This window comes from Acomys minous (assembly GCF_964271855.1).
Source record: "Acomys minous genome assembly, chromosome: 2".
Taxonomy (NCBI): Eukaryota; Metazoa; Chordata; class Mammalia; order Rodentia; family Muridae; genus Acomys; species Acomys minous.
Window position 1 is genome coordinate 65,169,958 of NC_140484.1, and position 26,287 is coordinate 65,196,244.

General features: G+C 47.0%; 1 protein-coding gene across 3 annotated transcripts in view; it reads left to right on the forward strand.

Moving 5' to 3' along the window:
- Nucleotides 1–26,287, forward strand: part of DHX32 (DEAH-box helicase 32 (putative)) — a 62,939-nt gene that overhangs the window by 26,970 nt on the left and 9,682 nt on the right. For all 3 annotated transcript variants that reach the window (XM_084751180.1, XM_084751181.1, XM_084751179.1), the window contains 5 exons: nucleotides 7,661–7,854; nucleotides 15,025–15,397; nucleotides 19,131–19,376; nucleotides 20,192–20,291; nucleotides 20,380–20,538. In XM_084751180.1, coding sequence (XP_084607306.1) covers nucleotides 7,661–7,854; nucleotides 15,025–15,397; nucleotides 19,131–19,376; nucleotides 20,192–20,291; nucleotides 20,380–20,538 — 1,072 coding nt within the window. The remainder of the gene's footprint in view (nucleotides 1–7,660; nucleotides 7,855–15,024; nucleotides 15,398–19,130; nucleotides 19,377–20,191; nucleotides 20,292–20,379; nucleotides 20,539–26,287) is intronic.

The window sequence follows — 26,287 nt, forward strand, 5'->3', positions numbered from 1 at the left end:
ACCCAAGGAGACCAGAAGAGGGTGCCAGATCTAAAACTGAAGTTAAGGATGCTTGCAAGCCGCCATGTGGATGCCTAGAACTAAACCCAGGCCCTCTGAAGAGCAGCCAGTACTCTTCACTGCTGAGCATCTCTCCAGCCTGCACGGCTGTTGTTATGTTTGAAGCTGGCTGAGCTCAGAAACCAAAGACACAATGAATCTGTCTCCTCTCCTCTTTCATTTATTTTGGAGAAAAGGTCAGCCTGTAGCCCAGGCTGTCGTTGGATGCCTGGTCCTGCTGCCTGCCAGGATTCGGATTCTACCTGCCAGTACTGGGCTTATGAGTATATGCCACCATGCCCAGCAGAAATCCTGGTTTGCCTTGCAGAAGAAAATACCAGAATGGGCAGATACCATCCAGGCCTGCGACTGCGTAGAGAGGAAAGAAGGAGGCTGTGAAGGGTGGATGTGGCAGCTAGGAGTGTGGCTCGTGACGCAGCACTTGCCAAAAACGTCTGAGGCCTAGGTTTGATTTCTAGCATGCTAAAAATATAAATTTGGGAGTACAAATGTTCCCAGTATTGATGTGAGCCAAGGAGGATTTGTGAATTGGGCAGAAGGTAGTGCTTTGTTGCAAGTATAATCGTCCTGGGGGTGGGTCCTGAGCTCCAAGGACAGACGGTTACTGAACACTTCTGTCCAGCTTGTTGTGTTTGAACTTCAGCTTTTGGCTCAAGTAAGGTCTGTGTTTTACACCGTAGATTCTTATGCTGAAACAATTAGAATAGACCATGGAGAGTGTCTGGTGAGAGAAGCACAGAGCCTTTTCAGATGACGGAACTGTGGCCCGGAAGCCTCTGACAATGTGCTGGCTCAAGTTGCACAGCTGAACCTTGCAATCTGAGTTGGCTGAAAAGAACACCCACACTGTGCCCGCCTCTTCCGTGTCTCCTTAGTGTCCTTTGGAGAGAGGAGAGCTGGGCACTAATGGTTTCTATCTGGTTTATAACTGCCAATGTCAAGAATTTATTATGATGTATTATTCACACTCTGATGAGGCATGGTTTTTTGTTTGTTTTTAAATCAATTTACTTTAATTCATTATAAGAACTAAATGGATTTTTCTTCTGGTGTTTGTAGCCAGATGAAAATTTATATTTTAAAGTTTATCTTTTAAAAATCTTGTTTTTAGCCAGGTTTGGTGGTGTGAGCCTTTAATCCCTTACTCAGCGAGGCAGAGGCAGGCAGCACTGTGAGGTCAAGGCCAACCTGGTCTACAAAGTGAGTCCAGGACAGCCAAGGCTACACAGAGAAACTCTGTCTCATAAAATAAATAAATAAATAAAATAAAATCTTATTTTTGCTGGGTGTGATGGTCCAGCACTCAGGGAAGCAGAGGCAGGTAGATCTCTGTGAGTTCAAGGCCAGCCTGGTCTACAAAGGAAGTCCAGGACAGCTAAGGCTGCTTTAAAGAAATCAAATTGTATTCAAATTAAGACAAAATGGGTATATTCATTTGTTGTTTACTAAATTCTGAAAGTAACCTGTTTTGTTTTGTTTCCAAGGCTCTCTTTTTGTTCCCTACAATTTTAAGTCTTTCAAAGAAAAACTTACCTTCAGAGTCAAAGCTCCTAACACTGCCTTCCCTTTGTGGTGCAGATGTTAAGGGGGCAGCTTAGTGACTGCCCTGGGAAGAGAAAGACAACTTCTCACCCTTCCACAGAGCCTCTTCCTATCACTGTTTTGGAATAGTCTGAGGAAAGCCGGAAGGGAGGAAAAGCATTTCTAGAGCCACTGCTGTGTTTTCTCCAGCTTTCCCCCCTAATGCCCCAAGAGTCAGAGGGGTCATGACATGACAAGGCACAAAACAGCTAAGAGTTGGTTTAAGACGCTGGTGATGTTAACTGTCCCTAATCTTGGCCTGGTATCCCTGTCCACTATTCTCTGCTGGAAGATTTGACCTATGCACATGCAAAGGCCAAATATGCGGATGTGTGACTCAGAACTCACAAGCACCCTCCACTGTCAAGTGCTCTGACTTACTCGCTGGCATCGGCAGAGTGAGCCGCTTTGGGAGTCAGCTCCATGGCCACTCTGCACGGGTCACGTGGAGAGACTCCCGTCTTTGGGTAGATGGCGAGTCCTCAGGACTCCGTCAGAGAAAGGAAGTCTGGTTATCTTGATACTGAAGAGACTGGTGTTCTGCAGGAGTGATGTCCTTGGGACTCTAGGGGAAGATGTGAAGGAGGCTTTCCTGCAGCCCAGGCTAGAGACACCAGCAAGGACTTGCAGACCTGGGGCCAGGGAGTGTTCCATGGGACAGTGGTCATTTTCTCTCACAGGGGCCTTCTTGCTCTTTTTCCAGTGTTGATATGGATAAATGCTCTGTAGCAGCTGATGGAAAGGGCAAGACAGCTCCACACCAGCGCCTCTGGTAGATGTCATCTTGCCAGATGAGGCCACACACAGTGCTGCTGCTCTGGGTTCTGGTCTGGATTTGGCTGGTAGATTCTTGCAGGAATCTGTGCAGCTGACCTCAGGTCTCCCAGAATCCCACAGCCCGGGCTCTTGTATGTGCTATGCTGGAACCTTTTTGTTTCACCTGAATTTGCACTGGAAGAGAGCACCAGTCAGTAAGAGAAGGCCACAGAGCCAGTGGAAATTAGCGTTACCCACCTCTCTCATTGCCTCCAGTCCAGAGACACACATTCCTGCTGTCTACCCTGACACTTACTCCTAGCCCAGGAGTCCTGGAAGCAGGTGAGGCTTTGGGCAGAGTAGAAGGCATGCCTTGCTTCAAGGGCTTTTACACAGTTGGCACGTCTGACAGTTCACAAAACCACTTTTAGAAAATAGATGGAGAAAGCCAGTCATGGTGGCGCACACCTGTAATCCCAGCACTCTGGGAAGCAGAGGCAGGCGGATCGCTGTGAGTTCAAGGCCAGCCTGATATATAAAGGAGTTCAGGACAGCCAAGGCTACACAGAGAAACCCTGTCTTGAAAAACCAAAAGAAAATGGATTGAGAAAACATGGTAATTGGATAGATGCATTCTGTATGATTTTTTTCCAGCTGGTGGGAATTTCTAGAGCAGGTATCTGGCCATGGGTGTTTCTACTGCTGCTTTGAACAGAGTTTTCCTGTTCATGTGGTGAAAGCGCAGTGTCCTATTTTCCCTCCACTGTACTGCACAGCTTTTGCCACATGCTTAGTAGCATTGTTGTCACACAGTATCTCAGAGTTCCTTTCCCCAAAGAGAGCAAGCCCAGCAGGCTGTGGAAAGATGTAGCTCTATGTGGTTCTCACAGATCCAACTTGGCTCCTTGCCTGCCCACAGCAGGACCATCTGGTAGGGAAGAACGTCCAAAGAAAAACTGCAACGAGGACTGAGACCTCTGTTCTGAAGGTGACTGTGAGATGACCACGTAAGGGTCCTCTGGGATAGCGGAAAGTGGCCCCCTCCCCCCAGTGAGCATTACCTGGAGCAACGACAGAGTCAAGCAAGGAGCCTTAACCATAGCAGTAGGCAGAGTTCACCAGTGCAGAGAGACACACAGATACAAGGCTTTCTTAGAAAGTGCTCCATCTGTCCCTTGATGTCATTAAATGGCCAGAATTCCGGCTTTGTCTGACTCCTGCTCTTCAGCAGTGCTTGACGTTTGCCAAGGACTTACACTTCAGAATGGCCCCTAGTTTGCCTAGCGCAGCACTTCTCTCCCTTCCTAGTGCTGCCACCCTTTAGTCGTGACCTCCAAACATTATTATTTTCATTGCTACTTCATAACTGTAATTTTGCTACCATTGCAAATCAGAGTGTAAATGTCTGTGTTTTCCTATGGTCCCAGGGGACCCCTGTGAAAGGGTTGTTTGATACCCCCCCTCCCCAAAGGGGTCACGACCTACTGGTTGAGAACTGCTAGCCTAGAGTAATGAGGCAATGAGGGTAGGAATCTTACCACCAGGACTCCTCCCTTTTCTGTTCAGAGAGAGAGAGCACTGCAGCACAGGCATGCTGTCATTATCCGAGTGTAATGGACTCATCTTCTAGGCTCTGGAATTAGTTGCGGTTTCTGCTCAGCTGTGAGTTTGGTTGCTAAGTAAACATCTCTACTCTGAGCAAAGCAAGTGTGTGTTCCCTCCTCCACTGGGTGTTTTATCTGACCTGTGGAAGGACCCTTCCCAGGTCAGGGCTACGGCTTCCTAAGGTCCCTTTCAGCTCTGAGACTCTAGAGCCACGCCCTGGCCTGCCTCCCGCGGACTCCCATGCAGCTCTGTGGCTCCATTCGTGCAGATTACCTGCTCAGGTGCTGTCCATGTTAATTCCCCATTACCCTAGTGTTTTAGTGAGGTGTCCTGGACTGTCTGTCTCTTTCCCGGGCACATGGAGTTTATTAGAGGCTTTTGCCTGTTGTTCTCGTGATAAACGACCCAGCTGTATTTGGTGCCGAGCGGAGACTCCTTAGATTCTTTCCTCTTCTCCTTTATTATAATGTCTTTTTATGTCCCAGAGTCACCTGTCCCCCACCCCCACCAGCCTGTGAGCACTGAGAGAGCGGAGGAACCCCATCTTCTTGGTTACCAGAGTCTCACAGTTGTTCAAATATGTTTTAGCCATACTGTGTGTCAGGTCTTTCCTTGAATATTAAGCCACAAATATGGATGTTCCATATGGGGAGACAAAAGATTCAAAATGTTACTTGTTTTGTTTGTTGCTTTTTTGAGACAGGGTTTTTCTGCGTATAGCCCTGGCCATTGCCTGCCTCTGCCTCCTGACTCCTGGGATTAAAGGCATATGGCTAAAAAGGTTACTTTAATCAGTTTACAAAAGAATCCTGTTTGAGGTCCTGGCTAGGAACCCTAGGTAGAGGACCCTGGCAAGAGAATTTTTTTTTTTTTTTAGACAGAGTTTCTCTGTGTAGCCTTGGATGTCCTGGACTCGCTTTGTAGACCAGGCTGGCCTCGAACTCAGAGAGATCTGCCTGCCTCTGCCTTCCAAGAGCTGGGATTAAAGGCGTGCACCACCACTGCCTAGCAAGAGAAATCAGCTTTAAAGGGAAGGATACAAGTGGTTTGTTAGGTGTACTAGTTACCTTTTTGTTGCGGTGACAAAACACCTAATAAAATCAGCCTAAGTGGGGTTTATTTCAGCTCACAGTTCAAGGTGGCAGGAGCCTGAGGCAGCTGCTCATACTGCGTGCAGCCAGGGAGCAGAGAGAAACCTGGAGCTTGTCGCTTTGGCTAGACTGCCTGGGAAGCCCAGGGAGGTCTGTCCGCCTTCGTAGCTGGCGTGTCCCACAGGAGCACTTTGTCACATGCTGGGCATGAACTCAGGTCCTCATGCTCACACAGAGGTGTGTTATCCATGGAGTGAAATGCACCCTGGCCCCTTCCTCCTCCCCCCCCCCCCCGTTTTTCCTTTTTATTCAGTCTAGGACCTCAGTCTATAGGATGATATTCTACACACATTGGGTCTTGCCTCCTTCGCTAAACCTTCCACAAATACCCTCACGGACAGCTCTGGGCGATTTTAAACCCTATCAAGTTGACCATGAAGGTTTAACCATTACACCAAGGAATGGAGGAAACAGAACTTTATATGAATTTCTGTTTAGGCCAGTCATTTTGAAACAATTCAAGATAGACTATTGAGAATCACAGAAAGTTCTGAAAAAAATACAAGAAATTGTTTTTCCTGGCTAACAAATATTAACTGATAATTGGGATAACTCAGTGATAAAGAACCTGGGTCTCTGCCCTCACAGCTCATTGTCTATGGGGGAGGAGGACCCAGGGGTGAAAAGGAGCCTGTGGCTCTGTGATGTCAAGCATCCTCCCACACACACACTCGCCACCCCCACCCAGGGCCTGCCAGCTGAGAATGGTCAGCTAATTCACCTAGGAGGGGACAGCAGTGAGCCTAAAATGGAAGATGTTCAGACATGGAAGTTCTCTCCTCAGAAACTAAACCATAGGAAAAACATTCAGCAGCCAGCCAGGGACTCCCTGGGTGCCTGGCTGCTTCCTGAGTTACACCCTGATTTTGATTTCTTCAGTGCTCAAACTTTCTTTCATAGAGCAAAGTAAGCAGCAAATAAATAATAACTGATAATTTTCAGCCTATTGACAAGGCTGGCCCCTTAATGTAGAAGGATTGCATTTGTGTCTTTAGTCATGGCAAGTTTGTGGCCAGCCCATTTTGGAATTGTTAACAGTTTCAAATTATTACAAGAATCTAACAATTCCATTATGAGTCTCAATAGCAATGTCAAGGTAATTTTAAAACGTTAACAGGTTTTTACTACCCAAATCAGTTTTAAAAACACTGTTGGACTAGGTGGTGGTGGCACACGTCTTTAGTCCCTGCGCTCTGGAGACAGTAGCAGGCAGACCTCTGTGAGTTCAACACCAGCCTGGTCTAGAACATGAGTCCAGGACAGCCAGGACTGCACAGAGAAACCTCAAAAAACAAAACAATACAAAATTTATTAACAGTGACATAAGATCATAGTTGACAAAATGAATTTGGTACCTTCTATAATTACTGCACAAATGACCTTGATTAAAACTCGGTCATAACACATTTTTATTTTTAGTTTTTAAATTTTTAATTTTATTTTATGTGGGTGTGTTGCCTGCATGCATGCCTCTGCACCACATACTCGGCGCCCATGGAGGTCAGAAGACGGCACCAGATTCCCCTGGAACCGGAACCACAGACAGTTGTGAGCTGCTACTGTGGGAATCGAACCCGGGTCCTCTGAAGAGCAGCCAGTGCTTTAACTACTGAGCCACCGCTCCAGCTATATAATACAGTTTAGATAAAGGGATTTTGACAATAAAATGTCCAAAGATCAGCTTTGCTTGAAATTGACTCTAGGCAAGTTGGTTGGTTATCTTACTGAGTTGATTTTTTAATTATATTCAGATAATAAACTGGGACAAAATATCAGCTTGATGTTAAGCAGGCTCGTTTGGATATTGTTATACAATGATTGCTTAAATTTAAGTGTAAATGCTTTCATTTTGGGTTGCTATTTTTTATTTATATGCTACTTATTACTACATTCTTTAAAACATAATAGCTCATATGAAGTTGTATTTTTGATTGGGCTTTCTTATTTCCAGAAAAAAAAATTTTTGTGTGTCTACACGAGTCTTTCAAAATGGCATAGGTTGAGCCTGGAGAGACTGCTCATCAGATGAGAGTGCTTGCTGCACTTGCAGAGCACCTGGGTTCTGCTCCTGCACCATCTATAACGCTACTTCTCAGAGACCCAGCTGCCTCTTCTGGCCTCGGAGGGCACTGCATGCATATAGTGCACACACACGAACAGAAATACTCATACACATAAAACAAATACATCCCTGATAAAAACATTTAAGAGGCATTGGTTTAAACATCTTGTTTCACAACCGTAACTGCCTTTCTAAAATCAGCAAGTCAAAACTTTATGGTTTCCGATTTCTGATAAAACCCAACTGCTCTTAGTTCCATGTACTAGTGATTAGAGTGCATAGTATCGATTGCGCAGAGCTCCACTACTAAGGCTTAACACAGTCCGCAGGTAATTAACTAGTGAAAGAAAAGGTCTTCCTATGAAAAAGAGCTGCTCCTCTGTGTTTGGAGTTTGGTTGTCTTTCCGAGCAGGGGCTGATCCTGTGTCATTTTTCCCTGTCGAAGGTTCCTCAGTGGTGTGCTGAATATTGCCTTTCCATCCACTACCAGCATGGGGGCGTGATATGCACACAGGTCCACAAGCAGACGGCGGTCCAGCTGGCCCTGCGGGTGGCCGACGAGATGGATGTTAATATTGGTCATGAGGTTGGCTACGTGATTCCTTTTGAGAACTGCTGCACCAGTGAAACAATCCTGAGGTTTGTATGCAGGCGCCTCATCTCGGGCTAGGGGCCTCTTGGCTTGGCTTCTGCAGGCCACAGAGCGTTGGCCTTGCCTTTTACATGCCAAGCAGCCATGATGTAATAACTGCCCTCTCTAGCCTGACGCACACCCCTTGTCTTCCCTCCCTGGTAGCCTCCGTTGTTTCTTGTCTAAACTTCCATGATTATAATCCTCAGGGGGAATTACAACTTGTTAGTTTCACCCAAGACCTTCTTCCCACCGTGTGCTTAGAGAGCTGTCCCTCCTGGTGAGTCCATCGCCGCTGGCCGTGTACTGGCCATGTGCTGGCCGTGTGGCTCCCTGCAGCCCTGTGTGGTGCCCATGTTCCCACACCTCCATACCTTATGCCTGTCTCCCCAGCACTGCATTTGGCCTGTCTGTGCCTCTTCTGGGATTGGCCGGTTCTTTCCAGTCACTCAAAACTCAGTGCAAGGGTCACCTGTGCTAGGGAGGCTTCCCTGACCTTGTAGAGGTGGGCATCAGAGTCATTTATTTATTATGTATACAGTGTTCTGCCTGCATGTAGGCATGCTGGCCAGAAGAGGGCACCAGATTTCACTGTAGATGGTTGTGAGCCACCATGTGGTTGCTAGGAATTGAACTCAGGACCTTTGGAAGGGCAGGCATTGCTCTTAACCTCTGAGCCATCTCTCCAGCCCCCAAGGAGCTGCCTTCGAGGCTGCAGGAAGTCATGTTATCAGATACTCGTGTTTGGCTTTCTTTAACAGAGGTTACCAAGGGCATGACCGAAAGTAGGAAAGAGAACACTGAAGTGGGAGAATTGGAAAAGTAGCTTCTCACCCTCACAGCCATGCCAGTGCCTGTGCCTCTCCCACCCTGAGAGGAGTGGCCAGAGCTCTTCCAGCCAGGGGTGACCTCCCTGTGGGTTTCAGGAGCACTGGGCACTGACTCCCCCTCTAGGAGTTCAAGAGATTGGAATATACTGCTTTCAGGGCCAGAATACCTGCATACCCGTAACTCCTTCAGCGCCATGCTGTGTGTGGCACTTCCATTGAGTAGTGGTGCTTCAGAGCCACGGGGCAGGGATGGCGTTCTGCATACTGCTGGCCCCGCCTCTGACGTGCTTGTCCCATGGAGGATGTCCCCTAGCTCAGTGGTGAGAGGATGGAGTATTGCCCTAGCCCGACACCCTTGTGACTCATTCTGATTGTGACTCATACTGACATGTCGGAGCCAGTAACACCTTGACCTAAATAAGGTTCTTAAGGTCCTTTTACCTTTGTGAAATTCACAGTGCATGGAGCTGGTGGGTGTACACATGCTTATAACTTACCTACTATATACAGGACACATGGAGAAGAAAAGCACCCCCTCCTTGCCTCTTAGGAGCTCACACACTAGTTGAAGATTGGTTAAACAGGAGAAAAGAAACAACAGGAAGCGGGAAGGTGCTTATGCTTAGCATTTTCATTCACTACTTTTGACTTAGGAGAGGTGTTGAGAAAGTCTCACTCTGTAGCCAAGGCTGGCCCAAAGCTCTTAGTCCTCCTGCCTTTGCCCCACCCCCACCCCCACCTATACTCCCTTTATTTTTCACTCTTTAGAGTGACCTTTTGAATTGTCTCTTTTAATTGAATAATGCTGCAACTAAGTTCTGCAGTCACTGCATCTAGACTTTGAAAGACTTTAGAAAGACCTCTTGGATGTAATGGCTTTTATGTTAATGAAATCATAATCTTCCGTTGTTATTACTAAAGTCACAGAGGTACAGAAAGTGGGATCTCCTATCCTTGTAAGAGGGTAGCAGAACATGCCTTACTTTTTTAAACATCAGTATGATTTGGACTTGGTTTTCATGGGATTAAGCACAGGATTCTGTCAGGCAGAGGAAGGACTGAGTTTCTGTGCTAAAGTGTTTCCGTGCTAAAGCTTTCTGAGTAGGAGCCCTGGGGCTTGGGGTAAGCTGTGGCTCATGTAAATGGAATGTTCTGCCTACTGCAGGGTCTGTTCTTTGCTGCTACTGGACTGCCTATCTTTTCAAGTCCATATCTTCCCTGTAAGAACTTGTTAGCAGGACACAGGGTAGGGTCCGAGCCTCAGGGTGGTCCAAAGATTGAAAAGCCTCTACAGTATACCCTCCGTTCCTCCCAGAGCCTGCCTGCCTCATAGCCGTGTGGCCAGTGTCTCCTGCTTTCTGGCGGGTACTCTGGGTAGCTTCCTCCCAGAGCTCTCTCTGTTCAGCTCTCCTCATCCATAAAACCAGTAGCTGCTCAGAGGGCTGTAAGGAGTAAATGACTGAAGACATAGGCCTGAAGCATCGTGTGGGTGCTGATTAGTTTATGATTATAATTAAATCTGTAATTATATCTTTAGGATTGTTTCCAGAGACAGTTGTGTTTTCCTGGAGAGGTAGGCGAGCTGATTTTGAGTGCCCTCAGATTGAAGGGTGAATTAAACCAAATAATGTGTCTTAATGATGTTGGGCCAGGGCCTTGCACATGCTGGGCAAGTGCTCTCCACTGAGCTACATTGCCAGCCCTTCAATCAGGAGCTCTAAAGGTAATTACTAAGTAAAGAAGCTAGTCTTCTGTATCCAGTCTTACTTTTTTTTGTTTTCTGTGTAACCCTACTGGGCTTATCATAGATACCTGGTTAAGATAATTTTTCCTTCCAGGGCTAGAAGGATGGCTCAGGGGTTAAGAGCACTGTCTGCTCTTCCAAAGGTCCTGGGTTCAATTCCCAACAACCACATAGTGGCTCACAACCAACTATAATGAGAGCTGGTGCCTTCTTCTGGTGTGCAGGTGTACATGCAAGCAAAATACTTTATAAATAATAAATAAATCTTTTTTCTTAAGATAATTTTTCAGCTGGGTGTAGTGGTGCTTGCCTTTAATCCCAGCACTCAGGAGGCAGAGACAGGTGGCTCCCTGAGTTCGAGGCCAGCCTAGTCTACAAAGCGAGTCTAGGACAGCCAATATTACACAGAAGAAACCCTGTGTCAAAAAACAAAACAAATAAACAAAAAAAAACCAACAAAACAAAGCAAGTATAATTTTTCCTTCCTTCCTTTTGCTGCTTTTTTAACGGTATTTTTTAAAAATTTAGCTCTTTAAGCTTTTTTCCTGATCTTTCTAGATAGTAGACACCTAAGTACTGCATACCTAAAAGTGTTTTCTTCTCTGCATGCCACAGTCTCCTGTGCAGTGGGTCTCCTGTGTAGCAGATGTGGATCTTAAACCTCTGCAGTTTTCATTAGAGTCAAACTCAGTATAAAACATTTCAGAAGGTACAAATATAATACAACTTCTTAATATGTTATTCTTGGCTCTTACAAGTCTTGAGAATTTAAGGTGCCAACTGTGTTACATTACCTATTACACTGACAGCATATCTATATAGTTACTATGATAACATTTATTAAAGCATTGTTCACATGGGATCTTATTAATGTGAAAATGAGAAATTAATCTTACCAAGTTTGGTGGCATACACATTTAATCCCAGAACTCAAGACAGCTCCTTGGGGGCTGGAGAGATGGCTCAGAGGTTAAGAGCACTGGCTGTTCTTCCAAAGGTCCTGAGTTCAATTGCCAGCAACCACATGGTGGCTCACAACCATCTATAATGAAATCTGGTGCCCTTGTCTAGCGTGTAGTTGTGTGCAGGCAGAACACTGTATACATAGTAAATAAATAAATAAACCTTTAAAAAAAGAAAGAAAGAAAGAACTCAAGAGGCAGCGGCAGGTGGGCAGGTGGACCCCTGAGGCTAGGATAGTCTACATAGTGAGCTTCCGGCCAGCAAGGGCTACATGGTGAATGAAAGAAGGGAGGGAGGAGGCGGGGAGGGAGGGAGAGGGGGGCTTTGTGTTGTGGGGGAAAAGCTGAAGGTTTGTGATTCTGTAAGTACTGAGTCATCCTACTTAGTCTAGCAGAGTTTTAATTAGCCCACCAATCCCTCACTTTTTTTTTTAATTTATTCTTGTTCATCTCAGTGGTTATCCCATCCCTTGTATCCTCCCATTCTTCCCTCCCTCCCATTTTCCCCTTACTGCCCTCCCCTATGACTGTTCCTGAGGGGGATTTCCTCCCCCTTTATATGCTCATAGGGTATCAAGTCTCTTCTTGGTAGCCTGCCATCCTTCCTCTGAGTGCCACCAGGTCTCCCCATCCAGAGGACCTGGTCAAATATGCAATCTCTCACCTTTTAACCAAATCTGGATATATTTACATAACTCATGCCTCCTTCACGTTACAGAAAGCATGGCTTTGAGAAAGCTGAGTGTTGAGTAGATGGGTGCTGAGCTGAGTTTTGCTGAAACAATACAGAATTGTATTTGTGACATGAAAGGAGCAGACATAAACATAATTTGCTTTGAAATAGGGCAAAAGTAGCTTAGGTGACCGTGTCCTAGTTAACCTCTGAGGAAGATGACTGGAAAGCTAGATTTTGGATGCATTATCAGCATCTTGCATAAAATGCAATAATATTGTACTCAGGAAAACTCCACTCTTAGGTTTTACCATTTCTTGTTTAGGAAGGGCCCACAATCTGATACTGCTCATTTGAGAAGACACAGGATGAGTCTGTATGAACAGAAAGGCAAAGAGTAAAGCTTTGTTCTCATAAAGTGAGAGGAAGAACCAAATGTGAAATCTTTCCACCCAATCCTGGAGGTGGAGGAGGAAGGCTGTGATCTGATAACAACATCAGATATGATACATCATTTGGTTCAAATCTTAAGCCTAAGCTGGACATGGTGGTGTATACCTTTATTTCTTGAGTGTGGTAGGAAGTTTGAGGTTAACCTGGGCTACACTGTGAGTTCCAGGCAAGCCATGGCTATGTAGTGAGACCCTGCCTCAAAAAACAAACAAATGATAAAAAACAACAACAACAACAACAACAACAACAAACCTTGAGCTTGACCGTAGCTTCATGACCCTTTCCTGAGTACTTAAACTCTTGGCCCTTTTTCTTGATTTATAAATATAAGGAGCAGCATCTGCCTTCAGGATTTATTCTGAAGGTGAAATGAGAAGTGTATGTATTGGTCCAGGGCCCACATATACTAGGAACTAACGGAAAATGCTTGCTTCCATTCTCTCCACTCTCCCTTGGAAGGCTATTGAGCTCTGTGTCCGGGTCCCCTGTTTACCAGGTTTGGGTTGTCCTAGGGCTTTACTGCATTCAGAGCGCAGTCTCCACACAACTGAAGTTCAGCACAGTGAAAGCAGACAAAGCCAGCCAAGTGAAACAGTAAATGGGGTGCTGCTCCTCAGAGGAAGAACGTGCAACCTTCAAGAATCTGTCCCCTTTGAGCTGGGTATGGTGGTGCACACCTTTTAATCCCAGCACTTGGGGAGGCAGATGCAGGGGGATCTCTGTGAGTTCAAGGCCAGCCTGGACAGTTAAGACTGAAGGAGAAATAAACCTGTTTTTGTTATGATTTGTTATGATCCCAAGTGTGGGATGGGGAACGGTCTTGTGAGAGAACAGGTGATTTTAATCCACTAGAAAACAAACCACCTAGTGCAGGAGATTGATTGTTGCCAGCTGAAAAGATCCGTGAACAGACTCTGGGAGAGATATAAATGAGACCAAAACTGGAGGCAGGGCCTTGGGAGACTTGGGATAGTTTTAGCTGTTCATCACTCCACTTTGAGATGCTCCTGGAGAGAACCACTCGAGGGAAGGCTTCGGGGCTCCAGGCTCCTGCTGAGGTTCCGGGTTCTGGTTACTCCAGGCTCCAGCAGAAGAAGTCTTGCTGATTATGCAAAGAATCATTCCTTGGATGTGATATCCTTACAGTTTTGTTATTGTGTTCCTTAATCCTCTTTTCCTATTGTTTAGGTTAGTCGGGTTGTAAGTGAGGTACTCTCGGTAAATAAGTTCGTAATAAAATACATTTGTTAAGAAAATTGAGCCTACATAAGGCTGTTAACACAGAGAAACTCTGTCTCGAAAAACAAAACAAAATGTCTGTCCCCAGTCCCTGGAGCTAAACACACTGGAATTCCCCAGCAGTGACCTGGGATGTGTGTAAGGTGTCCTGCCAGGGAAACTCAACAGGACTCTGCAGTTCTCAGGGTTGTGACTAAGAGCTAGCCAGTAAGCACCCTTTGTCCAGGATGTCCCAAGTTTGCAGGCTCCCCAGAGGAAAACACACATTCACATGAGCCCTAAACCGAGGCAATTACCCTTGTCAGTTTGCAGCAGGGTGGAAGCTCGTCCCCAAATCTGAGCTAAATATCAGCCAAGGGCCAGCATTGCCAGCAGACTCATCCAATCCCCTCAGTCTTTTCTTTTTTCTTTTTCTTTTTTAAAATGTTTGTTTATTATGTATATAGTGCTCTGCCTGCATGTACACCTGCATGCCAGGAGAGGGCACCAGATCTCATTATAGATGGTTGTGAGCCACCATGTGGTTGCTGGGAATTGAACTCAGGACCTCTGGAAAAGCAGCCAGTGCTCTCAACCTCTGAGCCATCTCTCCAGCTTTGAGACCTCAGTCTTAAGTGCTGGCATAGGTGGAGAATTCATAAAACTGCCTTCAAGCAGTAATTTGTGTGCATAAATAAATAGTATCAGAATGAAATCTTTGTGTAGTGGCTCGCTATCATGGGGCCTTTAGAATTTTTTTATCCTAAAAACATCTCAAAGAGCCAGGCGTGGTAGTGCACGCCTTTAATCCCAGCAATCCGGAGGCAGAGGCAGGGAGATCTTTGTGAGTTCAAGGCCAGCTTGGTCTACAAAGCAAGTCTAGGACAGCTAGGGCTACACAGAGAAACCCCCGTCTTAAAAAACATTAAAAAAAACTTTTGTAAAAACTCAAAGGCTCCTAGAAAACAGTGTATTAAATCACTAAGCTGTGGTGACAGCAGGGCACTCAGTTGCAATGATCTTTAGTTACACAGCTCTGTGTAAGTAGCGGCCTCTTAGCAGGCCTTCTGTGATGATCCTTGAGGAGACGTGGAGCATGTACAAAGGACATTTAAAATGCGTTTATGTGGTATTTTGTGTTGTGGCCCTACATATTCTGTCACCACAAAGGAATCTGGGCTCCAAGAAAACACTCACCAGTGCCACAAAGAAGGACAGGCAGGGCGTGGAGTGTATTTTAGGGAGCCCCTTATGTGGCCTCAGGCAAATTATCTGACTTGAGCGTGCGTTCTTTGCAGGTACTGCACTGATGAGATGCTGCAGAGAGAGATGATGTCCAATCCTTTTCTGGGTAACTACGGGGTCATCATCCTGGACGACGTCCACGAAAGAAGCATGGCCACTGATGTGCTGCTTGGACTTCTTAAGGATGTGCTACTGGCACGGCCCGAACTGAAGCTCATAGTTAACTGCGCGCCTCTCCTCCTCAGCAAACTCAGTTCCTACTACGGAAATGTGCCTCTCATAGAAGTGAAAAACAAGCACCCGGTGGAGGTTGTGTACCTCAGCGGGGCCCCGAAGGATTCTTTCGAGTCTGTTTTGCGCCTTATCTTTGAAATCCACCGCTCGGGTGAGAAGGGTGACGTTGTAGTCTTCCTGGCCTGTGAACAAGTAAGTGGTGTTCCAACCCAACCAAGTGTTGTCATAAGGCATTCCCTTTGGGAAGCTTTTAATCAGCAATTCATGGCTCCCAATGCATGGCCACCATAGCTATTTCCCACCACTCTTCATACCGTACATAGGCTGCCCCACAGATAAGGCGGCGTCTTAAGGAGTTGGGAGACATGATCCTCCTCCTGGCCCAGCTTGGTGGAAGTCGCTTAGCACACAGCCCCTGCACTCAGGCCATCTCTTGTGGAGACACAGTGGACATAGGAGATTCCACACTCTGCTGCCTCCTCAGCAGCCTCTGAAGTGGACCACTGTCTCCTTAAAGACCGGCAGCCTGTTGCCCCGGCGCCTCCAGTGCTTCCATCATCTCAGTACGAGGCAGGCATGCTGTGGTCCTCGTGATTTACAGGAACCAGAAAATGTTGGATACAAGCTGAGCTACCAAGGGGTAGCTGCTGTGGTGTGGATCTGCCAGGGGTGGCTCACAGGTGTGACCTCAACTCAGGCTCAGAACTGAAGGAGCCTGGGGCAGGTCTTGAGACTTAAACTTGATCTGTTTCCTTAGGGAAAGTAATTTAGAGGCTCATTTGCATAAGGGCATTTATCAGCTGTTTGTGCGGATGATCCATATTCTCCTGAATACTAATCTCCTACGATAGTGATTTATTCTATCCTCCTGACCCAATTGCATGATTTAGAATGTTTAAAAAGGCCCTTGGGGAAGCCATAAAATGAGTAAGAACCCAAGGAAGGGAACAACGGTAAAGTTAGGAATCTAAGACATTCCAAAGTTGAAATTGCCAGATGGAGGGGGGGAAAAAAAAAAGAAAAAAATAGAAAAGACTGATGACTGACAGGATAAACAGTCATCTTTAAGGTTAAAATCAGAAATTTCAAAACAGCCAGGTGCAAGCCTGTAGTCAAGCACTCGCCAGGCTACAGAGTGAAACTGTGTCTCAAAAACAAAACAAAACAAAACAAAGACATCCCAAGTGGCTGCTTTAGAAACTAAAGGTCTCAACAGATTTGGGGTAGAGGTTGGCCTAGGGTTTTTGATTCTTGTAAATGTGATGGAACCTGTATGTCAGTGACACGGTGACCTTTCAACTGGTGAGCTGTAGCAGTTCATGGAACTTAGAAGTGCCCTTCCTGTTAAGAAACCGCAGACACAACAGGACAGTCTTCTCCCTTGGAAGAGGTGGTCATGAGGGCTGCAGGGAGCTTTCACCCTCTTGGGCCCGGAGGTGGGGGTGGGGAGGGTGGGGGTTCTGCAATGGCCTGGCCAGTGCTGGATTCCTGTCCAGCAGCATAGCAGCTTTCCCTCGCTGCTGCCCTGCTCCTGCTGGCTCTCACACACTTGCCAAGAAGCCAGCTTTGTCTCCCTTCCATCCTGAGGGACCTCCTTCCCTGTCTGCTGCCCCTTCCTCTTCAGTGCTCCTGTCTTCAAATCCCTGCTCATAGCTGTTGATTGTTATTTCTCCCGTGCTACGCAAAGTGTCTTGATTTCTGCCTACAACTAACAAACCTGCTGTGGTCCTTCAGAACCACAGAAAACAAACATAGGTGGGAAGTGGTTTTTTTTTTTTTTTTAGAAATTCAATTCAGGGCTGGAGAGATGGCTTAGAGGTTGACTGCTCTTCCAAAGATCCTGAGTTCAGTTCCCAGCAACCACATGGTGGCTCACAGCCATCTATGATGAGATCTAATGCCCTCTTCTGGTGTGAAGTCAGAATACTGTATACAAAATAAATAATTTTTTTTTTTTTTTGAGGCAGGGTTTCTCTGTGTAGCCTTGGCTATCCTGGACCAGCTTTGTAGACCAGACTGGCCTTGAACTCACAGTGATCTGCCTGCCTCTGCCTCCCGAGTGCTGGGATTAAAGCCGTGTGCCACTATCCCCAGCTATAAATAAAAAAAAATATATATATATATATATATTTTTTTTTTTTTTTAATTTAAAGAAAGAAAGAAAGAAAGAAATTCAAATTGCAGACATTGCCATTAACTGTTTGGTTTGGGAGTCAGTTGTGGGTTCTTGTTAGCTGTGTTACACAGTCTCCGTTGCTGATTCAGCTCCACATGCGCTGAGGACCGATCCCCACAATAGGAAATAAATTAATAGAAAATACAAGGTGAGTTCGTAGTGTTAGTCCAACCAGATGACGTGAGGGGCCGGCAGGGTTGGAGTTTCCTGGGAAATGGCCTGCATGGCCTGCATGGCTCAGGGTTTCTTTGCTCTCACATAGCTTCTTTCAGTGGGTTTATGATCGCCACAGCTTTTTGAGTGATCACAGCGGAGTCCTGCAGAGACTTGTGGTGGAAGAGCTGAAGGAGTCAGCGGGGCATGGTGGAGCACACCTTTAACCCCGGCACCTGAGAGGCAGGGCTAGGATCTCCATGCCTCCTTCACATAGTGAGTTCCAGGGTAGCCAGAGCTATACAGAGAGACCCTGTCTCAAAAAAAAAAAAAAAAAAAGGAAATGCATATTTCCTCATTGCCTTTTGCAGTTATTGAAGATTATGGCCTCAAAGCCATACGTCAGCCAGCGTGAGGAGTGGGAACTACGCATGGCTTCCATTCTGTCACCTCTGCCTTTTTCCTGCTGAGCAGTTCCTTCATTTCTCCTCCTGAAAAAAAAAAAAAGCACGTGTATTTCCAAAATTCTACATCAAAAGTGTAAACAACTAGAAACAGGCAGACTCAATCTCAAGAAGCAAAATGGCGTAGACAGGAGGGCACCATGAGCTAGAGGCAGCGGGAGGGCAACAGCGGGCACAGGAAGGCGGCCTTTCAGTTTGGGGGTTTAGTGTACTCTGATAGGCCAGCTGAGGTTCCCTTCTGGCGGCTTACCTTGCATTTTAAAAGCAGAAAATATTAAGACTATGCAAAGCACTCAGACTAAGTAACATCTTTTCAGAAACTGGGGGCGAGGGGTTTGAGTTGTGCAAACTGGAACACCTTACCTTCGGCCACTCCCATTTGCTTGTAAGTTAGTTTATGGCAGGTGGTATATATTTTCCCAAAGCGTTTGATGTGCATTTGAACAGATGGTTCTAAGTGCCTGCAAATGCAAGGTATCAGAGACAATAACTGCTTCCTGACCACTAGAAGATGGTACTTTAAAGTACACGTGCCCCAGGTGAGACTCCCAATCACGCTTTGTGTGTGCCTCTATGTTGTATTTTAGGTTTTTGAGATGAGGTTTCACACTGTGGTCCAGGCTGACCTTGATCTCACAGCAGTCTTCCTGCCTCGGCCCTCCTCCCCCAACTCCCACCCACCCCCGAGCCCTGGGAATCCAGGCATGAGCCAGCACACCTGGCTGGTGTGCTTTCCTTTAGAGAAGATCTGGACGATGTTGGGTAATGCTTAGTTTCATTGGCTCAAAGAACAGCTAATGTGAGGATGCTTTGACTTATCTGTGCAGGTTAATGTGTCTGAGGAATGGAATCAAGCTAGAAAACAGGAGAATGAAGGCATAGACGCAGTAGGATGTTTTCCAAGAGGAAGACCATTCTGGACTAAAAGCAATGGAATTGTGTAGAAATCACATTTAACTCACCCAAAGAAAGATTACGTCCTCCTTTTTTTTTTTTTTTTTAATTTATGGCAACAGCATGGACACTTCTTTCCCTGTGTGCATTATTGCCTACAACATTATTGAATTATGGGATAGTTTTGTACTGAAATATTATTCTTTATTCTCATAGATGTTTATTTTTTTCACTTTAGGATATTGAAAAAACCTATGAAATTTTGTGTCAGGAAGGATCCAACTTAAATCCAGACCTGGGCGAGCTAGTGGTCATTCCTTTGTATCCCAAAGAGAAATGCAACCTGTTCAGGCCAGTGGATGAGACTGAGAAAAAATGCCAAGTCTATCAGAGAAGGGTGGTGCTGACCACCAGCTGCGGGGAGTCTCTGATCTGGAACTACTCAGTCAAATTTGTTATTGATGTCGGTGTGGAAAGAAGACAGGTAATTGCCGTCCTGGGGCTGGAGCAGGCCGGCCAGCACTGGCACCCGCTTGCTGAGTACCTGCTACGCCAGTGGCCAAAAATGAGGGTGCAGTGTGACCCAGAGCTCTCTTTATTCAGTCAGATGTGCGTTCTGAGTGTTTGTAACCATGGTGTCCCAGTGTCTATGAAGACTCCCTTGAAACAAGTTGGAGGTAGTCTGTTTTGAGCCAGGATCTCGCCCTATGGCCTGGCTGCCTCAGCCACCGAGTTCTGGGATCTTAGTCTCGCTGCCACACGTGGCTTGTTAGAGTCACGTTACTTCAGTTACTTCACTGTTCCTAGAGCACAGGCTGTCACTTGCCCTTCTAAGCCACAGGCAAGAGCAAGAGTAACTATTAGTGCTGTGTGGCATTTATAGTAGAGATACTACCCAGAAATTCCCACACTGTGTGTCGCAAACGTGGGCCCACTGAGGTACCACTCAGTCTAAACAAAACATCAGAGCAGTACAGCCCTGTTGAATGGAAACCCTTTCTGTCGGTAGCATGGGGGCAGGTGTCCCCAGTCACCAGTGTGGGGCTCTGAGCAGTGGCAGTTCAGTACTGCTGTGATACTGAAGTCCGTAGTGACAGAAGCACAGTGGAAGCAGGCAACTTATCAGTCCATCTGTCAAGGCCCTTGCAGTTTCCTATCTGTGGTGTGTGGTAGACACCAACCAAAGAAAAAGAGCCTGACAGCATTTCCATGGGGCCATGTTGCAGGGCGGTCACCTTGGGTGGAGGTGGGTGACTGCACTGAGTCTCCAGGAGCTGACACACTGTGCTTCTGTTAAAGGTATACAGTCCCCGAATCAGAGCCAACTCCCGCGTCCTGCAGCCCATCAGCCAAAGCCAAGCGGAGATCCGGAAGCAGCTCCTCGGGTCTTCTCCCTCAGGTAGTGTGGTAGGCACAGTAGCCGACAGTGTAGAGTTCTTCCGGCATGCCACAGCAACACTGAAGCCATTTCTCTTGGCTTTTTAAAGGGAAACTTTTCTGTCTGTACACTGAAGAATTTGCCTCCAAAGACATGAGGCCGCTTAAGCCAGCAGAGATGCAGGAAGCCAACCTGACCAGCATGGTGCTCTTCATGAAGAGAGTGGACATCGCGGGCCTGGGCCGCTGCGACTTCATGAACAGGCCAGGTAGCCTTACATTCAGGTTTTCTTCTTCCTGCCGTGGCACCTGAGAGCATGTGGCATCAGTCACTGTAAGCCAGCATGGGTTTTGGTCAGTGCTGATACCTTTTCACCATCACAGGAAGGAAATTATCTGAAAATTTAAAAGCACAAAAACCTAGTTGTATATGCAGGCTGTGGGGGGGGGGGGTGCCCTGGGTGTGAGGGCTGACTTCATCACTATTACTGTTGATGAAACATCATGACCAAAAGCAAACTGTGGAAGATTTATTTGGCTTACACTTCCAGATCTCTTTTCATCATTGAAGGAAGTCAGGACAATAATCAAGCAGGACGGGGGGACCTGGAGGCAGGAGCTGCTGCACAGCCCTGGAGGGATGCTGCTTACTGACTTGCTCCTCATGGCTTGCTCAGCCTGCTTTCTTATAGACCTCAGGATGGCACCACCCACGATGGGCTGGGCCCTCTGGGTAGGGGTCTCCCGCATCAATCGCTACTTAAGGAAATGCCCTACAGCTGGGTCTTATGAAGGCATTTTTCCAATTGAGGTTCCCTCCTTTCAGATAACTCTAGCTTGTGTCAAGTTGACATAAGACTAGCCAGCAGAAGGGCTAAAAGTTAGTATCAGGTGTTTTCCTGTGTTGCTCTTTACCTTCATTTTTGAGACAGGTCTGTCCTTGAACCTAGAGCTCTCCGAGTGGCTAGACTGGCTGGCCAGCAAGCAAGCCCCGGGATTCTCCCAGCTCTTCCCCTCCCTCCCACCGGGCCCTGAGATTCAAATGACACCAGGAGCCTGGCCATGCATATGGACGCTGGGATCTGTAGTCAGCTCCTCGTTCTTATGCAGTAAACACTTGACCCACTGAGCCATTTTCCCCAGCCCAGATTGAGTGGCCAGTATAGGGGGACAGTGGAGCACTGGTGTGTACGGGCAGGATGAACAGAAGGCAAGAGACATTTCCAGTGGTGTGGAGTGCTCCTCATGAGACATCTGAGCACCTGGGGGACCCACTCAGCTCTCACCCCTTTGCAGTTGAGGTCAAACATGTCAGGGTGGGGAAGCTCCTGAAGCAAGGCTGAGGTGTTTTGATCCTAATCTGAGCGGTTTCTTCTGGAGGTTTACGGAGCCTTCTGGCCCTCGCTGAAATACTGTCCCCTCAGCTGAAATACTGAGGGAAAGAAAGGCCAGTGATGCCCAGGCCAAGTGACTGCTACCTGAGTGGCACAGCGACCTATGCCCAAGGCAGAGCACTGCTATATGCTCAGAAGGAAGCCAGCCTGTGGCTATCTCCATACGCCCAGCTGGCATACTGTCTGTGTGGCAGGGTGGGGTTAAATCCCTCTTCAGCTCTAGGTACAGTGCCTGGGAGGTGGAGGCAACTGCACATGTCAACAGACAGCTGGTAAGGAAGGCCTGCCAGCAGCCACAGTCTGCATATCTTATCTGTCTAAGCCCTCACTTGTTCTCTGAACACTCGGCTGTTTATATGTGTTTACTCGTGTGTTAAATCATGTAAGACAATAGCACAGTGGCTGGATGCTATTTTGCTCCACTTTACAGATGAGAAACCGAGTCACTAGGCACAAGGCAACACAAAGATGGAGCAGGTGGCAAGTGCCCTGACAGTGGCTGGTGTCTGAGATGAGGAAGGTTCCTGGGTGGTTTCCCTCTTGTCTCTGGTGCTCTTTGTCCAGCCAAGCATGGGCAGCAGATGCCTATAAATCAGGAGCCAAAGAGAGAGCCAGAGAGCTTCCCCATTTCCCCGCCCAGTATGCTCCTGAAGCTGATGGGGACCTAGCCCGACGGCCAGGGAGACACGAGGCTCTTGGAGCAGGGCCCTGCTTCGCTAACCCGCTTCCTTCCCTGACTTGGAGCTTAGCTTCCGAAAAGCAGGCAAATGGCTGTGTCATCGTATAAAGAAAGGGCTCTAACGTAAAGAATCAGTTGCTCTTCAATCAGTACCTTAGTTTTTGCTTCTGTTTATGAAAAGCTAACTTTGTTTTGGGCCAGTGGTTAAAATCTCCCTTGATGCCTACCCTAGAAGTAAATGACAGTCTACCTGTGATGTCTGTGTCCTTTGTCACATTTTGCAAGCCAGATAAGTCAGCAAGAAGGCCATCAAGGTAGGAGTGTTTAAAATGGAAACTGCAACCCAGGCTTGTCTGCATGCCTTCCTTCACCTCGTCCTGGCCCTGAGGAAGACACCCAGGGGTGGGAGTGTCATCCACCTTCCTCCTTCCTCCCTGATGGCCTCTGGACTTCAGATGGATTGGCTTTTGCCGCAGATGGATCTACTGCAATAGTCCTTGCAGAAGTTCTCCCCTGCAGATGACCTTTTCATCTTTTTGTTGTTTTCACAGTTTGTGGTTGCTGGAGATTGAACCCAGAGCCCGAGCATACCATGGGAGTGTTCTGCTCCTGAGCCACATTCCAGACCACACTTTCTTTTTTCATGATGGTTGGGATGGGCCCTAGAGGCTGAGTGCTGGGCAGGTACCCTGCCTCTAAGCTAGGCCGCCAGCCCCACATGCAGTTTACCTATTTCCATTGCCCGCCTAGCTCTACTGCTCGTGTCTTGGTGCCCTTAGCTCTCTCTGCTCAGGAGAGGGGATGTTTGATGGACTAGAAGTAAAAGCAGGCTTGCAAGAGGGTTCTGAAGTAATCAAGCATCAGAGGTACCTAAAAGGAAATAGGTGCTTGGGCGTTGGGATCCCTGCTGTCTCTGTCTCTGTGTCTGTGTCTCTGTCTGTCTCTTCTTCTCCTCTTCCTCCTCTTCCTCCTCCTTCTTCTTCTTTCTCTCTCTCTCTCTCTCTCTCTATCTCTCTCTCTCTCTCTATCTCTCTCTGTCTCCCTCCCTCCTGGATCTCTGCTCTGCTCTCTGTGGGGCTCCTGTCTGCCGCTTACTCCATGAGGCTTCAAGCTGATAACTGGTAACAAAGGGGTCAGAGTCACTATTTATTTTTGGCTCCTGACAATATACACACAGCTGTTTTCTGCTGTGCTTGGGAAAATGTAGCTGTGGATGAACTCTGACTCATCATTTTGGAAACAAAAAATATAGAAGATGCTTGTGGCCAGTGCATTTATTTCAACTTATAATTGAAACGTATGAACACAGCAAGCTCTCTGCCCTTTTCAGGATCTGTGAACCATGTGGAAATGGACTTGGCATGACCAAGCTGCCAGCAGTTAAGTGAATTCCCTCAGCGTGGATCTCTCTTTAGAAAAACTAAATCTAGGCTTTTTTTTTTTTCTTTTCCTTGGCTGCCTGAGGATCTTCCTCCGTGTGAGTGCCTCGGCAGAGCAACGCTGAGACTGTTGCTGCCTTTGGAAGGCAAAGGTACCTAGACAGGGCTTTGGAGAGAAACCAGGCAGAGTGCCCCGGCCTGTGCCAAGGGTCGTCTCTGTGCTCACATTCAGAACTTTCTTTACTTGTAGCAGATAGAACTGTTTTGGGGATGACCAGGATTTCTGGGATTGTGAAAAGAAAAACAAGAGGCAGGCATGGTGGTACACGCCCATGATCACAGCAACCGGAGCTACATGAAACCCTGTGTCAGAGAGAGAGAGAAAGAGCAGGATGGGGGGAGAGAGGAGGAAGAAGGAGAAGAAGGAGAAGGAAAAGAAGAAAGGGAGGAGGAAGAGGAGGAGAGAAAGGAAGAAAAATGAATTGTACTTCTATTTGGCTTAAAGAAAACACAAGGTGCGTACAGGAGCTGGAGTTGCAGAGGCCAGTTGAAAAGGGGTCCAGCTCCGCTATGGCCCCATCAGGGCTCAGGCGCACATTTTTCATCAGAAGATTCCTGAATCAGTGAATGTGGGCCTTTTGTCAACATAGTCACATACCCAGAGACGTTTGTGAGGATGCCTGCAAGCCTGTAAATCATTGAAAACGGAATTCTCCTTTGAAACATAGATCGGTCTTAAAGTATAACAGTCTGTAGAGAAGTGTAGAGAGGGCCTCCTGCTAGATTGGCTCAACCATCACAGCTGCACCTGGAGCTTTGGATAGGGACTCCTCTGTACAGGCAGGATGCATGCTGCATGTGCCTCCAGAGCAGCCCAGAGCTAAGTAGTTGTTCAACTACTGCACCTACAAAGACCACAGCTAGGGTTTTATTGTTGTTCTTTTTATTACATTTATTTGTGGACGAAGTCAGTTCTCTTCTTCCACCATGTGGATTCCAGGGGTGGTGTTCAGGCTGTCAGGCTTGTACAGTAAGCCTATCTCCCACTAAGCCATCCTCTGCCTGTCTGCTAGGTACTGCAGACACCATCTTCAGAGAGGGGTGTGTTTGCATCTCTCTCTCTTCTCTCTTCTCTCTCTCTCTCTCTCTCTCTCTCTCTCTCTCTCTCTGTGTGTGTGTGTGTGTGTGTGTGTGTGTGTGTGTGTGTATCTGTGTTCAAAGAGGAACATTCCAAGAACAATTCCCACGATGAAACCCATTGGGGCACCTTGGGAACATTCAGAAAGCCATCTTACAAATAGTAAAAACTTAATGCGGGGGAGGAAGCTAAAGGCATGGAATAGAAGTAGTTTTAATAAAACAGCAATCAAAGTAACTGTTTCACGGTTGAGGTCAGTTAATATATTTTTGTTCTTTAGAAAAGTGACTGGGTTCAATAAATGCTTGGCATTGCAGGGCTGAGTGACTTCTAGGTGAGCTAAAAACACAAACAAAACAAAACCAACCCTAGGCTACCTGCCTGTACTGCAGAAGGCACTTTCCACAGGTATGCAAACAGATACTGAGTCACAGTGATTAGGAGATGTCACCACAGTGCCCTAAGATGGCCTCCTAGATACCAGTAAGACCACTGGCCTTGGCCTTTTGGAGTCATGTCAGCTGTGCTGACAGAGCATAAATTACCCAGAGAGATGCTGCAGATGGAGACCCAACACCCAATCTTCATATACAAGCACAAGAGACTCAGATGTGCAAGTGCTGAGGATCTTGTAAAAGGTTCTGCAAACACCAGGTTCTAGGATTGTGGCCTATGACATGGTCATAGAAACTGTTCCTTCCTGTCTCTTCAGAGCCAAGCTCTTAATCCCATTTCCAACATCCCAAAGCTTGTAGAGTGCACACCATCAAAACCGCTGCATCTCTTCATCCTTCAACTGATTCCACCCGGTCCACTGTCGCTTCAGTAGATACACAGGCCCAGTCCTGACATAGGTAACAGAGCCTGACTTGCCCCTCCCCTCCTGAGCAGTGTGTGTGACTGCTGTAGGTGCTGACACACAGACAGCTGCATCAGAGCCCATCTTTGTTACTCCCAGGCTGATTCTTGCCCTCACCTTGCCTAAGCCCCAGTGTCACTTTAGATGACTCCTTGTGTTGTGGTTTGTGGATTACAGTTCCCTGTGGCAGAGCCAGGCATCCAGCTCAATCTGGCAAAGCAGAGCCTGAGTTCTGAGTAAGGAAATGAGACATCTCTTAAAATCCAAGATGTGCCTCAGGAACACTTGGGTGTTTGGTTCTCATCTCTGTCTCTTGGCTCTCCATGCCCACTTGTCCCCTGCTCTCTCCTTTCTGTGCACAGGAGCTGAGCGGCTCTCTGCCTGTGCTTTGTGATGTATGCTCATCCCTGGGAAGGGCCCCATTTGTCTTGGCATAAAATATAAAACTCCCAAGGAAGGGAGTCTGGCTTGGTGTGAGAAGCCCACCCTGAGCCACCACTGTGACTGGGCTAGCGGGGACAGCCAGGAGGTCAGAAACATAAAGCCACATGTCACTGCTGTACTGTCAA